Source organism: Arachis hypogaea, chromosome 13 (genome assembly GCF_003086295.3).
Source record: "Arachis hypogaea cultivar Tifrunner chromosome 13, arahy.Tifrunner.gnm2.J5K5, whole genome shotgun sequence".
NCBI classification, from domain to species: Eukaryota; Viridiplantae; Streptophyta; class Magnoliopsida; order Fabales; family Fabaceae; genus Arachis; species Arachis hypogaea.
In genome coordinates, this window is record NC_092048.1 from 136,125,837 (window position 1) to 136,142,326 (window position 16,490).

Sequence of the window (16,490 nt, forward strand, 5' to 3'; positions counted from 1 at the left end):
TCCCTGACAACTCTAACAAGGGACAAAATGATCCCTTACCCCATTATTCGAAAACGACGTTGTTCTTCCCCAATTTTTATCATATCTCGCATAACCCTAACATTTATACTCTCCTTCTTCACCTTCACAGTCTTCTTTTCCATCTTTTCCTTCCTTTTCTTTAGCTTCAAGATTAAGCTATGGTGTAATTGCCACACGTGTCGCACCTACCTCAACATGTCATGGACCACACACTTCCTAAATCTCTATGACTAGTACATCCACCTCCTCTGCACTTCACCCACCAGAAACATCTACTTTCACGTCTTCGATAACATCACTTCCAACCCCGACAACGTCCACGACATCCTCAAGACCAAGTTCCACAACTATCCCAAGGGCACACCTTTCTCCGCTCTCCGGCAAGCAATATAGATTGTTGGATATTAGGATATCATGAGAAGATTATCCTTCGACATCATATGCAAATTCTCATTTGAAATAGATACTGAGTGTTTCATTCCTTCTTTTCCAGAGTCCAAGTTGGTAGACAGTTTCGACCTCGCATCCAAGCTATCAGTACAACGAGCAATGTCGCCGTTGCCGCTCATATGGAAACTAAAGCGATTACTGAACATTGGTTCGGAGAAGAAGCTGAAGGAAGCGATCGGAGTGGTGGACAATGTGGTCATGGAGATGATAGGGAAGAGGAGGAGGGAGATGGCAACAACGATGACGGCCCTTAACAAATCAGATTTGCTGTCTAGATTCATGGGATCCATCGAAGACGACAAGTAGTTGAGAGACATAGTCATTGGTTTCTTGAGTATGAATTGGTTGAGAACAAGTTGAGGATCTTTTCTCTTGTAAACATTGAAGTTGTAGAGTATGCATTGTGTAGCTTGAAGTTACAGTGTTAGACTATTAGTGTTATGCAAGATATGATAAAAATTGAGAGAGAACAATGTCATTTTCGAACAAAGGAGATCAGGGACTATTTTGTTCCATGTTAGAGTTGTCAGGAACTATTATGTCCTCCGTTAGAGTTAACGGAATAGAGGACCTAAGGCTGCATTTGTTTACATAGACAGGATACTAAGACACAACATCATGTTTGATAGAGGAGACATGGACCAGAGACATTGAATTAGTGTATTTTGTATCCATCCTGACAGGAAGGACACAGAGACATTAACAAGGGACACAACTTATTTTTCATTCTTTTTCTCATTATTTTTGTTAATTTTTTATAATTATATTTTTTTATTATTATATTTTTCATCTCAAATTTTTTGAATGAAAAAAATGAGAATAAATTAGATTTTTATAATTCGTTCTAGTTTATCACCAAACAGAATACAAGAAGACAAAATTTTGTGTCTCTGTCCATCAGTGTCGTGTCCTGTCCTCAAGGACGGACCCAGTAGCAAAGAAGAGGGGGCACTTGCCCCCACAGTGTTTTAATTTTTTTTTTAAAAAATATAGTTATATATAATATGCCCCACTTCAAATTTTAAATAACTCCATTATAAATAAATTAAACTTAATTAGCTAAAGTTCTAAATTCATTTTTTTATTTTTCTATCATTTTGATTATTATTTAACCTAATCAAATTTAATTCTTGTGTCGTCACTCTTTTATTCCCTTAAATCCTCTTTTTATTTTTATATTTTCAACTTTTTTTCTATTCCTTATCTAGTGGTCATCTTCTCTTCATCAAAAAATAAATTTTAAATTTTTTATATTTTTTATATAGTTCTCCATGACCCTTTGTATCTTTCAATTTAATTGTTTCTTTTTTTGATATTTTCAATTGTAAATTTTAATTCAAACAATTGTAGTTTAGGTATTAATCTAATATTTTATTTTCTTCTTGACTTTATATATTCTATTTTATTTTTGATTTATTCATTTTTATTACTTATTTTTTATCTTTTGTTCTATTATATGTACCTATGTTGCGTATAAATTTTAAAATAAATTGATTAATTTACTAATTTAGAATATTTTTTATTTTTAGAAATAGTAATAGAAAAATATTTTAATTACAATACATAATTAAACAGATGTATAAAATCTTTCATCTAACATTATATCAAAATTAAATTAAAAATATATAACAGATTTAATTATTTTGAAAAGAAAGAAAGAAAAAATTGTGAATTATGTTTCTGTTATTTTATATAAATGTATTTTTCGTATACAGATTTAATTTTTTTAGTATTTATATATAATTCTAGTTTCAAATTATAAATATTAGTGTATCATTAGGCGCTAATATATCAATTAATTCAGTTTCTTATTATTAAATGTATATAAAAAAATAGTTAGGATAATAAGGTATTTATAATTTAATTAAAATATTTTTTAAGTTCAAATTTTAGAAATAAAAAATATTTTTTTATAAATTATATATAATGAATAATATTTTAAGAATGAAAGTGTTCACTAACTCTTTAATTTTTATATCTCTATATAATTAATAATATTTAACAAAATTTATTTTAGTATATATATTTTTGTCTCACTCTTAAAATTTGTTAGGTCTGTCACTGCCTGTTTTGTTCTCAGTGTATTATCCTGTCATGTTCTAAAAAATAAACACAGCCTAAGTAACTGACGAAGTTAATTGTTAGGGACTAATCGAATAATTAATTTTAGTTGGGGACTAAAGTGTCTGATCTAAAATTCTGTGAAGACCAAAATGATTATATACTCTAAAATTGATCATTTTTCTCTTATCAAATTTAAAATAAAATCAATTTTTTTAAGAAAAGAAGTATATCAGAACTAGAATTGTGTTCAAACTTCAAATTCATTGATTAACTAATCTATCAAAATATTCAAAATTATAATTATTATGAACGAGACTTAATTTAGGAGCATAGATTAATTTAATTTTTAAGTGTATTGACTATTGTCAAATATATTACTGTTATATTATTTTTATGGTTAAATTAGTGAAATTAATGAGTATTAGTATGCTTATTAATTTATCTTTTTATAAATTAAATAGGTAAATATATATTTAGAGTGAAAGTTTTCATAGAGTGATCTAGATGAAGGAATACAAAAAAAATTTCACTTATATAATAAATAAGAATTAAAAAAAATATAGGTGGGATAATAGTCTAATAGATGTAATTTTTAACAGAAATTATTTTCAACCGTTAGATTAAACTTCAATGCGAATCAACGGTAAGAAAGACATGACCATAATAACGAAACCATGAAGACGAGAAGCTATGCCTACGAAATTGGAAGTGCAGCGAAACAAAGCTTCCATTTTGCAGCGAGCAAGAGAGAACCACAATGATTCTAACACGTTCCGCTTTGAATTTGATGCTCCATCTCCACAATCCTCAAACTCCCTTCCAATTCTTCAACCACCGTGCTTCCACTTTTCTTCTCCGCACCACCACCACTTCTCTCCTCAAAGCTCGCTTCTTTTCTTCAACCCCTGTAGCAGCAACAGCAGCGTCATCATCTGCGAAAAGTTCAGAGGGTAGAGACACTTTCTTTGCTGAGGATAACGTTTCGTGGAGCTCACTTGGTCTCTCTGATACCCTTTCTCGTGCTCTCTCTAACATTGGCCTCAGTAGACCCTCTCTCGTTCAGGTCCCTTTTCTAGTTTTAACACTTACCACGATGCCCCTTTTTCGAATTATGGTGCCCTATGTGATTTTCTTGGAGATTGAATGACCCATTATATATATATTAAAAAAACTTTTGGTTCTTGTCCTTAAGGTGTTTGTGAAAATGCTAATGACATAAAATGAAATCCAAACTCAGTTGCAATGTCAATATTCTGTCTTAGGCGTGGCAGCAGTGAAGAGTAGTGTGTAATTGTGTAGTGCAAGAAAAGAGAGAGAGCATAAACTGAAACTCCTTCTGATATTAGTCATATTACTAATCAGTTTTTTGTCTAATAATCCAATATAAGGTTTGCTTTATGAAGAGTAATGAGGAAAGACACATAACAGATGCTGTCATTAGTAACAGAAAATAACAGAATGAAAAGTGAAAACCAATAAGGAAACTATGCCAACTAACCTATATCTACACCTACTCTCTTCATGCTGTCTTAAACCAAACTGTGAATTAGGATGCTGCCTGTATTGCAAGCTGATAACTAGTTTTAGGGCTTCAATTTAGTTTTATTTGCATTACATGCTATTGCTTATGATGTGTGCTTTGTTGATAAATAATTCTGTGGGTTCAGGCTTCTTCAATACCATCTGTGCTTTCTGGAAAGGATGTGATTATTGCAGCAGAGACCGGCAGTGGTAAAACATACAGTTATCTAGTTCCTCTATTTGATAAGCTAAGGGACACCCATGAACATTCTCAACACAATGTATCTGATCAAGAAGTTCCTCTGCCCCAAAAGAATGTTTTCCTCGTTCTTTGTCCAAATGTACAGCTTTGCGAGCAGGTAGTCAGGATGGCTAATAGTCTATGTGGAGACAATGGTGAACCAATTGTTAGCGTGGCAGCAATTTGTGGCAGACAGGTAGTGATGCATTAGCTTGTTAATTTGAAATATATTGTATTTCAGGTTGTAGTTGCTTTAGGGTTTTAGGTCAAGCTGTATTAATGACTTGAGTCTTGAGTTTTAAATCTTCAGAGTTTTAATGACTTGAGTGTTGACATTGTACACAATAAGACACTATGCGTTGTCTGTGATCTATCTAGCTGATCCTACTTGGTGGAACATGGCTTGATTGTATTTCAGGTTATAAATTTATGAAGTTGGTTATATGGAATTTGTGTTCTGATACAGTACATGGTTGGTTGTTTCTATACACACGTTTTAATAGTCTGATTTATTATACGGAGAAATTTTTCTCTTTTTGATGCAGGGATGGCCAATTCGTGAGCCTGATATAATTGTGACAACACCTGCTGCCCTTCTGAATTATGTAGACACTGATAGAAGCCGCCGCATGGAATTTATGCGTGGTGTTAAATATGTGGTATCTTTCTTGTTTTATGATTTTATATACCTATTCTGTTCTAGTAAACTATGAGTTGAATTTAATTATAACTGTATGTTTTCTATTTCTAACTGGCAGGTCTTCGATGAAGCTGATATGCTTCTTTGTGGGAGCTTCCAGAATAAAGTGATCCGCCTGCTAAACTTGCTTCGCTTTGATGAAAAGCTCTTGTCCCGTGCAAAAGAATCAACAGGAGATTTACCAGAGAAACCAGAATATTCCTTGTCAGCAGATGATGCTTTGGAAGATGAAGAGGAACATCCTCCCGAGGCCATGTCAGAAGAGGATGATGATACTCATGAGGATATTGTTGATACTAATAATGAAGCTAAATCTGTTAAACAAAAAGACTGGAGGAGGGTCAGGAAAACTTATAAGCGCAGTAAACAGTATATTTTTGTTGCAGCTACACTTCCTGTTAATGGAAAGAAAACAGCTGGAGCAATGTTGAAACATATGTTTCCTGATGCTACGTGGGTTAGCGGAAACTATCTTCATTGTCACAATCCAAGGTGCTTCAATTTCCCCTCAAATTTCTAGTGATTACATTTTTTTTGCCCCCTCTTTGTTACTCAGCTGAAATAATGTCATGTACATCAAAGTACTCAGGATAGTAAAGTTTGTTAACTAACACCATTATAGTTAGCATTTAAAATAAGATGATCAAGTCATCACTTTTCTTCTTTGGAAAAGAACATTTTGGCTTCACAATCAAGGCACAAAGTATTATAATGTCATGCTTTCTCTGTTGAGAATCATATGATGTATATTTAGTGATATTTTGGAATATCTAAGCTGTCATGGCCTGCTGATAAATATTGTTCCTGTTTTTGCATTTCTATTTAGATTCGTTATTGTGGCTTTTCAAATTTTAGGTTGGAGCAAAGATGGGTTGAAGTTACGGTCGAGTCGCAGGTTGATCAACTCATAAAGGCTGTGCGTCATCCCTTCAAGCCAACAGATCTGGATAATGCTGGTGGCATCCAGAGAACAATGGTGTTTGCCAACACTGTTGAGGCTGTTGAAGCTGTGGCAAAGATATTGCTCCGATGTGGGATTGAGTGTTTACGCTATCATAAGAATTGCACATTGGAGGAGCGAGCGCAGGCCTTGGTTGAATTTGAAGAGAAAGGTGGTGTTCTTGTATGTACCGATGCAGCTGCTCGTGGTGTGGATATTCCTAATGTATTACATGTTATTCAGGTACCTTTTTCTTTTACTATAGTTTAAAGTTTCATGTTCAGTTATTTTCTAATTTGTGGATTGCCAGAAAACTATGTTAGTTCTAGCCTTAGGTTTCAATACAAAATAAGGAGAATTCGAGATCAGTTCCAGTAGGATGACCAAATGGAAGCATTGAAGTATATGCACAAAATCAATATAACGCGTATAATATTAACATGATGGAAATAAATCTTTCCATCCAAGCAACCTCACAACCTTTTTCATGAAGACAACTCGTTAGTTGCTTCATGAAACACCAATCGATATCCTTTCCTTTCATAGTCCATATTTTGAGATTAGATTATGCATGACAAACAAGGTGCAAGGAAAATTGCATTTTGAATTCATGGTTTTTATGCAATGGTTTTGTTCAATGCAAGTGGTAAGTTTGTAATGAAAAGGAGCATTTTTGTGATGGAATAGAGTGAAGTATGTCAAAGAAGTGAATAAAGGTAAGTAACCACTGTAGATGTGAACAGAGTTAATAGATCTATTTTGTGCTTGAGGCCAAACTCCTTTAGGAACCCTGAAAAATAATAGTGCTATAACAGTAATAATACAGAAGATCGAGTGAAACGGTAATTTACTTGAGCTTTTAAGACCTTGAGTGAGAAGGGACTGATACAATATGGTAATGAAGAAATCATTCAAGTCAAGCTATTAAAAAAAATTTAAAAACCAATATCAAATGTTCACAAATGCTTTTATTGTATTTTTCTGTTTTAATGTTAATTTTTCGTTGGTGTTATGATTTATTGTATGTTGGTGTTCGCTGTTGCTGTTGTGCATTCATTTCAGGCAGATTTTGCTACTTCTGCCGTGGACTTTCTGCACAGGGTTGGTCGTACAGCTAGAGCTGGTCAATTCGGACTCGTTACTAGCATGTATACTGAATCCAACAAGGAGCTTGTTCGTGCCGTTCGTCGAGCTGGAGAACTTGCTCAACCTGTGGTAAATTTTGAAACCATAATCCTTGGCAAGCGCACATAGATGTGATTTATTTTTAGAAAAACATAATAATTTTCTAATGCTAAATTTGGATCTTCAATTACTTCTACAGTTAATGCTGGTCATGTATGACAATAAGAACCAATGATGGACTATAAATAATTCAGTGTATAAGTTCGAATTGCACATGACATTTGATGGATTCCAAAAATTTGCAGTAATAGCTCTCAATTTTACTGCAGGAGGCGGCATTTAGCAGGAAAAGAAGCTTCCGTAACAAACTCAAAAAGAGCGGTAAAAGTTTATTTATCTCCAGAAAGCTTTTATAGAAATGCCTTTGAATCATGGATCATCTACTATGCAAGCTTCTTAGAGAGATTCAAATTGCTAATGGGGTGTGTCTAACTTGACCAAATTGTCATTTTTGTATTTGTAGCAGGTGCTAGCAAAGTCAGAGATTCAGAAACTATTAAAGAGAGTGTCGTAGCATGATAATAATGCAAAGGCCATGTGATACTCAATATCTAAAACAGCAAGCACCAATGAAGTTCCATTAAAGTTTAATGTGTCATATGGCTGCATGCCTCAAGAGTAAATGCCACACATGCATGCAGCACCTATTGAAGAATCCCTACCAGCTTCTTGGGAATTACAAAGTTAACCTTGAACTCCCATCCAACGAGTTTAATCAATGCAAGACTTTATTGGGATCCATATTGTGGTCAGCTGGTCATTCATAATGAGGAAAGAAAAGTGTCTATTGATCAATTCTAGTTTTGTGGAATGACCAAATATTTCCGCCATTTTTGTTGTGTTTACTGTTTAGCAAGTAGTGGGAAGCAGTCTTTCATGTATTGCTATACTTTCCTTAATAATGTAAATCATGAAGCGTTTGTTTTTGTTAATCACTGATTGTAACTCATATAGTATTGTGGATACAAATAAGGTGGCAATTGAAGGAAAACACTGGTGTAAAAAGTAAAAATTATACTAGAAAGCAACAAAAGCAGCAGAATTTTGCGGCTTTTGATTGTTTATTTAGTTTTTTCAGGTGATGCATAATTCAATTCAGAATTTCAGATTTTTGTTTAGAAAAATAGTAAAAAAAGGACAACGACTCCACTGGGGATCGAACCCAGAATCTCTGGTTCCGTAGACCAGCGCCTTATCCATTGGGCCATGGAGTCTTATACCGTTTTGATGTTGATTTCTTGCAAAGTTTCTGATATAACCTATTTAAATTTGGCCAAAACAAGGCGTATTTTTTTCTTTCCAAAGTGAAGAGTGAAATTCTAATATGAGATCTTTATACGAGAATGAAAAGACTGTTATTTGTTATAAATAGATGGCAAAATAAGGCGTACTTTTTTATTATTAAATTTAACATATGTATTATTTAATATATTAAATGTTCAGTTAATCTTAATCAATGGGATAATAAAAATTAATATTTAAGGTGAAATTCGTTAAGCAGTGAAAAGAATTATATACATAAAAATTTCTCACCATAATTAATATTTTTCTCACTCAGACTGTACTATTTATTATTTTTGACATGGCTTAACTATTTTTATAAATAGTTAAGTTTCATATATTTTTATTAAAAAAGAAATGTATATTTGCTCCTAATTAACAGTTTTTTTAAACTGATAAAATTATAATAAATAAACTAAAAAAATAAACAACCAACAATTTTATAGTTATGCTAATTCTCATGTCCACAAAGTCCTTAGAAAAAACACGCTTTATTTATGTGTAAAGTATTATTTACTTTAACGTTTGTGATAAATTTTAAAATTGTATGTTTTTTAATATTTAAATTATTCTATTTAAATTATTAATATTCTAAAATTGTTTAAATATTATTCTATTATTAGTGATCTACTAATAGAATTAACAGTATAATAGAATAAAATATAAATTATACATATAGAATAAAATATAAATTATACATTTTTATTTTAACATTCCAAAACTTTTTAATATTTAATTTAATTAAATTTTATTTTTAACTTTAAAATAAATTTATATTTTATTTTTAATAATATTAATTTTTTATAATAAATATATATTTTTATTATTTTTTAATTACATCTAAATAAATTATTTTAATTATATTATTTTTATTTTAAATTATTTTTTAATTATATTATTTTATTCTAAATAAATTTATTTTTAATTAAAAATAAAATTTAAAAATTAATTAAATAATCATCTATCTATCATAAAAATATAAAAAAATAAAAAAATTATTTTAAAATTAAAAATAACATTTAATCAAATTAAATATTAAAAAAACTTTACGTATTAAAATTAAAAAATATATTTTATATTTTATTTTATATATACAAATTTTTTTTCTCTTTTTCAAAAATTTATCTACTATTTATTTTACAAACACAAATTTTAAAATTTAAAATATAATTTATTTTATTAAAATTCATTTTTATTTTATTTAATTAAATAATTCTTTTACAATTAATATATTATTTTTATCTTTTACATTTTTATTCTATTTAAATTTTAACGTTTTAAATTCATTTCAATCTTATCCAATTCTATCATTAATTTATTAACGAATCACTAATAACAGAATAATATTAAAACAACTTTAAAATATTATAAATTTAAATATAACGACTAGAAAATACTTTAAAACTTACTCTATACCTTAGAAATAAAATCCATACTTCTTTATTTATTTATTAAACCATTTATACCAGCAATCCAGCATTATCATTATGCATTACAGATAGCATAACATACATAAATATGATAAAACACGGTAGATAGATAATTACAATTTATCAAATACCAAGTCCAGAGGGAAAATAGATATATAGATATAACAATATTATAATAAGAATAGTAAGAAAAGAGGGTTGGACAGCTTGGCATGCATACTATCTTAGATTCTAGGGGCACTTGGGCTTGTTGCCATGAGTAACCATGTCAGTGTAACACCTTCCACACACTTCTCTGTTGCCATAAGTCCCTGGTGGAACACACTTGCACCTTGAACAGCATGTTCCACATGCTCTTATGCATATCTTCTTCCTTGAGTGTGCACTGCACCTAGCCTCACACTTTGCTCCACAATCTTCATTTTCATTCATTATTCATTCACCACCAACAATAATCATAACTATTTTATTTAAATCACAGTAATATTCTATATGATTCGTTTATCCGATTAATAAGTTGGTCTATATTACTTAAATTAAACATAGCTAATAGGTATAGAAGAATATATATCATACCCACAAATGGTAAAAGCTTTTTAGTAGGTCCTTTCACTATCTGAAAAATTAAAAGCACTATTTGTTAGAACACAAATTAACAATTAATTAAGTACCTTATTGATTAGAAGTTAAAACTTATTAGAACACAAATTAAACATGGGATGAATGACATGACATACAAACCTACCTGATGCATGCAAATTAAAATAAATAAATAAATAAATAAAGAGTAACTTAAAGATTATTTATTTAGATTCCTCAACTCATCAATGTTTTAGAACACTACTTGATTAAACCATTATACTCTTTACCTTTGCCATGCAGAAGAACAACATCACAAGCATGATAGCAAGAAGAAATTGTAGAGAAGCTTTCATTTTTTTCTTCATTATTATGAACTCTATGCAACTTGAAATGTGTCTTGCAGCTAACTACTACTAATATAGTTTTTATAGTGCTAGCTAGTTTTCACTGTTGCAATTACAATCACACCCTTTCTTTTTTATTATTGTGTAAAAAGTTGTATTATTACTAAGAATTAACTAATGAATGTCTTAAAAATATTAGACAACAAAAATTTAAAAATTTAATTAAATTCTGAAGGTACTCTTAATTAGAAAATTGATTTATGTGAATGAGTATTATTTAGCGCAAGCAGAAAATGACAGGTGGAATTATAAATGCATCAAGTAAGCATGCATGTAGATTATTAGTTGTACACACACAAAGACATATGTACCTAAAAATAAAATAAATTTAACGTTATGTATCATGTATGTACTAATAATAATATCAATATGTAATATGTATGTCCATATATAAGCTACAAAAAAGTCCTCCGCATGCTTTGAAAGGGCCAAGAATACCGATTCAGGTATTTGTATTTATCCAACTTAGAAACATTTTGTCACCAACCACTTATTCTAAAAATCTATATTGATAATAAAAAAATTATAAATATTTATATTTTTAACATTTATTTAAACAAAAATTTATTTTAAATTTATTTATTTTTTACATAATTCTTTTTATTATTTATTTTATACTATTTTTTATTTTTTAAATTTATTAAAAATTAAATTCTAATACAATATCATAAAATTATATATTTAAAAAATTTAAATTAATAAAAAATAATATAAATAATTATATTTCTAATATATCTCTTCGTTCACCGTCACCGTACCACCGATGGGTCCATATATACCTCAAATTTAGGCATACCACGATTTATTCCATGAATGAAAATATTCAAAAATTCAACAATATTACTATTAGGATTTAGGACCACTAACCGACCTCACATACAAACATACATACATACATACATCTATATCATCAATTTCAATATCCGACCGTACTGTAGATATCTCTTTCCTTGATTATTTCATCTGCCATGCATCCATTCTTATCATCATATCATTTCAATATCACATGTCTGCTTCTCATTAGTCATTAACATATTTTAACACAATTTTCTCAATCAAAGGAGATATATATAAGATCTTCGTACGACGCAGGTAGCTAGAATATCGATTTTAACATATTTTAACACAATTTTATGCATAGACTCTTTTTGGAATAAGTAAAAGTATGCTGACAGTACACAACTTTCCCATAACTTTATGTGGTCAATATTGCTGCTTTGAGATGCTGAACTAAATCTTGTTAATTTTAATCTATTATACATGGAATCCATATATAATTCTTTATAACTGATACTCCTTTAAAACTTTAAATAATGATACCTAACTCTGAATCTGGAAAATTTCCTTCAACCTCTTGTCCTTAATAAATACAAAACATCTGATAGAGTAATCGGATTTTTTCCATTTCTTTCATAAGCAAATTTACATGAAAGTAATCATATAATTCATTGATAAATGGACTGAATTTTACTAAAATACTATACAAATAGAAGAGCAACTGAAAAAGGTTAGCCTTAAACTCTTTCTGTTTTGAGCAAAAGTAGTCCTCCCCTGCCACTGTAAGAATGAATGGAATCAAATGTAAGAATTTGTTGAATAAGAATGGAAGGAGAGAGCAAATGCTGCATGCAATGCAGCACCAATCGGAAGCGCGTCTTCGTCGACGACATAGTAAGGACTATGAGCAGGGTGAATGGATCCAGTCTCATCATTTCTCATTCCAACCAGAACGAAAGCTCCAGGTACCTTCTCCAAGTAAAACGCGAAATCTTCACTTCCGGTGAACACCGGTGCTACTTCTGTGTTCTCCTTTCCTACAATCATGCCTGAAACTTCCCTAACCACTTCATATATTCTCTCGTCGTTTCTCGTCGGAGGGATTGTTGGATGCTCATCGCCGTTGAAAATGACCTCCGCGCTGCACCTGTGTACTTCTGCTTGCGCTATGATTACCTGAACAGGGCTAATTTTGTAAATTAACCATGCAGCGAATTCGCGAGTACAAGAATGTGGCAGTTACCTCTTCTATCCTTTTCTTTAGCCAATAGAAACTCTTTCTGCTGAATGCTCTGTAAGTGCCTCCAATGGTGGCTGAATCGGGGATTATGTCGAGGGAAGATCCTGCATTCACCATGGCCACGGAAAGCACCTGCCATAGCAATAATTTTTATTAAACTAATCTTTCATCTTAACCCATGACAATAATAAAGAAATCTTGCGATCCACAAATTCAATCTTACAGAATACATAAATTATCATCTTAACCCATGACAATAATAAAGAAATCTTGCGGTCCACAAATTCAATCTTACAGAATACATAAATTAAAATTCAATTACAATTTTAGTCTTTATTATCTTATCTTATCTTTAGTTGTTTTTATCTTTCATACGACAATGTTTTATATATATTTAGTTTTATTTTCATAGTTTATAATACAATTCAATCAATCAACAATTAATAAAATTCCTTCGTCTTTTTTTCCTATTTTTTTACAATTTTATCAATTTTTTCAAATCAAAGAAAGAATGGTTTGAATAATTGAGTGTTTGAAGATTTACCTGAGAATCTAAAGGATCTGTCTCCCTTGAAACGATGTTTTGCAAGCTAATCACTGATGTTGAAGCAGCCAAAACAGGATCGAGGCAAGCTCCGCCTTTTCCATTTATGTTAGCTTTGAAGCTTCCACAACCGGCCAAGAACTCTCCCGGCCGCGACGCCACAACTCCTAAGGGATACTCCGGCACCAGGTGCAGGCCAAAAACAGCTGCCACATCTTCCAGCACCTTTTCGGCGATAATGTCCCTTGCTCCTGTGCCTCTTTCCTCAGCTGGTTGGAATATTAGGATCACAGTGGCCTGCGTATGTTTTACAAAGTCAATAACATATATAACACATTTCCTAATGTTTATCGTTTTCAAGTTCTACTTTCATTACCAGCAACTTGTCCTTCATTTCTTGCAATATTTTTGCAGCTCCAAGGAGCATAGCTACATGTGCATCATGCGCGCAAGCATGCATTTTGCCATCAACTTTGCTCTTATGCTCCCAATCAACCAGTTCCTGTTGGCAGCCACCCATTCAATATACCATTCACTCATTTTAGCTTAAATAATAAAATTACAATCTGAGGTAAGAAATCTGAACAAAAAAGAGTAAAATGGAACATAGTATGAGGATACTATAGACTTTTTTAGGTTGCTAATAGATTCGCCAAGATGCCAACTCACACATGTTTAAGTGAACTAGTGAGTTGACCACTCAACAAATCCAAGTTGGTTTGAGGATAGTGATAGACTAATTGAATTGAAGACTTGTACAAAGCATAGAAAGGAAAGTTCAAAATTGATGTCAATGTGACCCTTTTCAGTTAATATAGCAAATTGAAAACTCTGGTAGAGCCGTGGAGATCTCAAATTGGAATTGTGGGAAAGAAAAAGAAATTTCAAAAATGGAGAACAAGTGCGCGTGACTTCAATGATTTTATCCCTACTCTTCCCCTTCTCTGAAAACAATTCTAATTAAAACTTCATGACACCAACAAATATCTTCCAAAGAATGTAGTTCTCAAATTCTAACACCTTCCACTCTACTCTCCTAAGTTGCATTTACATCAACAAAGGCCATAACTTGGAGTAAAAGAGAGAATTTGAAGCAATAATAATAGTTAAAAGCAGGGAACCTGAATAGGCAAAGCATCCATGTCAGCTCGGAGAGCAACAAAAGGAGGATCCCCAGAACCAATCTTTGCAACAACACCAGTGTTAGCCACAGGCCACTGGTAAGAGACACCAAGTTGATCAAGCTCATGTCTTATGAGAGCACTTGTGTTGAACTCTTCATATGCAACCTCAGGGTGTTCATGGATTTCCCTCCTTATTCTCTTCATCCACTTCAACATGCTTGCCCTGTTTGCAAGCTCTACAATCTCATCTTGCAGTGATGATGATGATGATGAATAATAATAAGAATTAGAAGAGGTTTGGTTCGAACACAAACATTCATTGGAGAAGCATGTGGGAACAAGGAAGAAAAAGAAAAAGAAGAGCAGAACGTGTCTTGGAGAGTCCATGTGTGGCCAAGTAGAATTGTAGATATGAAAATTTGTTAAAAAACGATAGATGTATTTGTATGTATGCTATGGTTGAAATTAAAATCATGCTTCTAATAGTAAATTGGATTTCATGAAACACCTCTTTTTTTGTACTCTTCCTATTTTCGTCAAGGATTCCAGTTTTTTTTGCCTCACAATTTTCACATTCGGTTACTGTAGAAAGGCAATAATTTTAAAATTATTTTATTTAATTTAATGTTCATACTTATTTTATATATAATATTATTTAATTATTTCATCAATAATTACTAATTAATGAATACAAATAAGATAAATAATAATTAATAAAAATATAAAATAAGATAATTTTGAGTTTTTTACATTAATTTTCTATTATATCGCGAATATTTTTTTTTACCTTAAAGTTAAAACAATGAATGGAATTAATTATGCTTTAATTAGGAACTAAGGTAGATGACCAAATGAGGCATTAACTAGTTAAAGTAGTAGTGAATAAATTTAACTGAGTAATTGGAGATCTTTTAAATGTATTAAAAGTTTAAAACAAGTAATGTTTTGTGTAAAGAATAACTAACCTAATTAATTAACCGTAAGTGTATCATTTGGAAAATTTATAATCTAAAATAGAACGTGTGTGATCAGTGTCTGACATGTGCATTTCCAACAATGAAAAATATATATTAAATTAGTGAAGTTCTTGTAGAGGGTTACATATATCGATGGCTTCTGCGATTTTATTCTAATTTTGTGGGTCTCAAATCAAATATTCAAAGGTGATTATATTCTTCCAAAAAGAAAAAAAGATTTCCTCCAAAATAAGAGATGCGAAATAAATCGAAAAGGACAGAACACCTATCAAAATGGCATCTTATTCAAACTCAATTGTTTATTATTATAAGGAAATGCAAATTAAGCATGCATTTCAATCACACCAAAAGCAAGTGAAACCTAAGCGCCAACCCTTTATCTTAAAGTAACTTATTATAGCATTTTCTTATTAACTACTTTTTATTTGTTAACAACAATATTAGCAACTTTCTCTGTACTGTACAAAAAAAAAAAGGAACTTTCTAATACTGTAATGCATGCATGCATGCATTCCATGCCAGAAGTGTTTTTTTTTTTTTTAAGTTAGGATTCCATGCCAGAATTTATTATAATAATAATAATAATAATGTAATTTACCTGCGTATCTAAATATATAAAAAAATTATAGTTAAGGATGTATGGGATAGGAAAATGATAATGTTATTCTATTTTATTAATATCAACTTTTTTCTATAAATTTATACAAGTATATAAAAAATATAATTATTAAAAATGAAAATGGAATTATTATTTTCCATTTTTATACAATATATTATCTGGATGATATCTTCTTTGCTTCAATTAATTGACGCTGACCTCTACCTCCATATTGACATTTCATGTCACCGCTTACTCCTCTGATCAATTATTCATATTTAGTAAATGTCGGTCTCTATATCTCATTGGATTGGATGCCTTCTTTTATATATAATAATAATAATAATAATAATAATAATAATAATAATAATAATAATAATAATAATAATAATAATAATAATAATAATAATA

The 16,490-nt window shown here is 30.8% G+C and overlaps 2 protein-coding genes and 1 non-coding gene across 4 annotated transcripts; 1 reads left to right on the forward strand and 2 right to left on the reverse strand.

Annotated features, from left to right (window-relative positions):
• Nucleotides 1-3,196: 3,196 nt before the first annotated feature.
• On the forward strand, nucleotides 3,197-8,054 carry LOC112791841 (DEAD-box ATP-dependent RNA helicase 22). Of its 2 annotated transcripts, none has more exons than XM_025834840.3 (8): nucleotides 3,197-3,598; nucleotides 4,203-4,493; nucleotides 4,843-4,956; nucleotides 5,056-5,489; nucleotides 5,853-6,180; nucleotides 7,000-7,152; nucleotides 7,392-7,443; nucleotides 7,589-8,054. In XM_025834840.3, the coding sequence occupies exons 1-8, from the start codon at nucleotides 3,293-3,295 to the stop codon at nucleotides 7,639-7,641; spliced, it is 1,731 nt and encodes a 576-aa protein (XP_025690625.1). In that variant the 5' UTR covers nucleotides 3,197-3,292; the 3' UTR covers nucleotides 7,642-8,054. The 2 variants fall into 2 exon arrangements, 1 of the variants encoding a protein (XP_025690625.1); XR_011870251.1 differs by having other exon boundaries at nucleotides 3,217-3,598; nucleotides 7,262-7,443.
• A 209-nt stretch (nucleotides 8,055-8,263) lies between these two features.
• Nucleotides 8,264-8,336, reverse strand: TRNAR-ACG (transfer RNA arginine (anticodon ACG)). The gene has a single exon. It is a non-coding gene; the product is annotated as a tRNA-Arg (tRNA).
• A 3,865-nt stretch (nucleotides 8,337-12,201) lies between these two features.
• LOC112791843 (IAA-amino acid hydrolase ILR1-like 4) lies at nucleotides 12,202-15,118 on the reverse strand. The gene is made up of 5 exons (XM_025834841.3): nucleotides 14,502-15,118; nucleotides 13,757-13,882; nucleotides 13,381-13,677; nucleotides 12,840-12,968; nucleotides 12,202-12,772 (listed from the first exon to the last, which is right to left on the reverse strand). The coding sequence occupies exons 1-5, from the start codon at nucleotides 14,889-14,891 to the stop codon at nucleotides 12,395-12,397; spliced, it is 1,320 nt and encodes a 439-aa protein (XP_025690626.1). The 5' UTR covers nucleotides 14,892-15,118; the 3' UTR covers nucleotides 12,202-12,394.
• Between the last annotated feature and the right edge of the window lie 1,372 nt (nucleotides 15,119-16,490).

Coding starts and splice junctions, on each gene's coding strand:
- LOC112791841 (XM_025834840.3), top strand. CDS start 3,293: ATGATTCTAACACGTTCCGCTTTGAATTTGATGCTCCATCTCCACAAT. Junction 3,599..4,202: donor GTAGACCCTCTCTCGTTCAG/GTCCCTTTTCTA, acceptor CTGTGGGTTCAG/GCTTCTTCAATACCATCTGT. Junction 4,494..4,842: donor CAGCAATTTGTGGCAGACAG/GTAGTGATGCAT, acceptor TTTTTGATGCAG/GGATGGCCAATTCGTGAGCC.
- LOC112791843 (XM_025834841.3), bottom strand. CDS start 14,891: ATGGACTCTCCAAGACACGTTCTGCTCTTCTTTTTCTTTTTCTTCCTT. Junction 13,678..13,756: donor AAATGAAGGACAAGTTGCTG/GTAATGAAAGTA, acceptor AAACATACGCAG/GCCACTGTGATCCTAATATT. Junction 12,773..12,839: donor TAAAGAAAAGGATAGAAGAG/GTAACTGCCACA, acceptor AGCCCTGTTCAG/GTAATCATAGCGCAAGCAGA.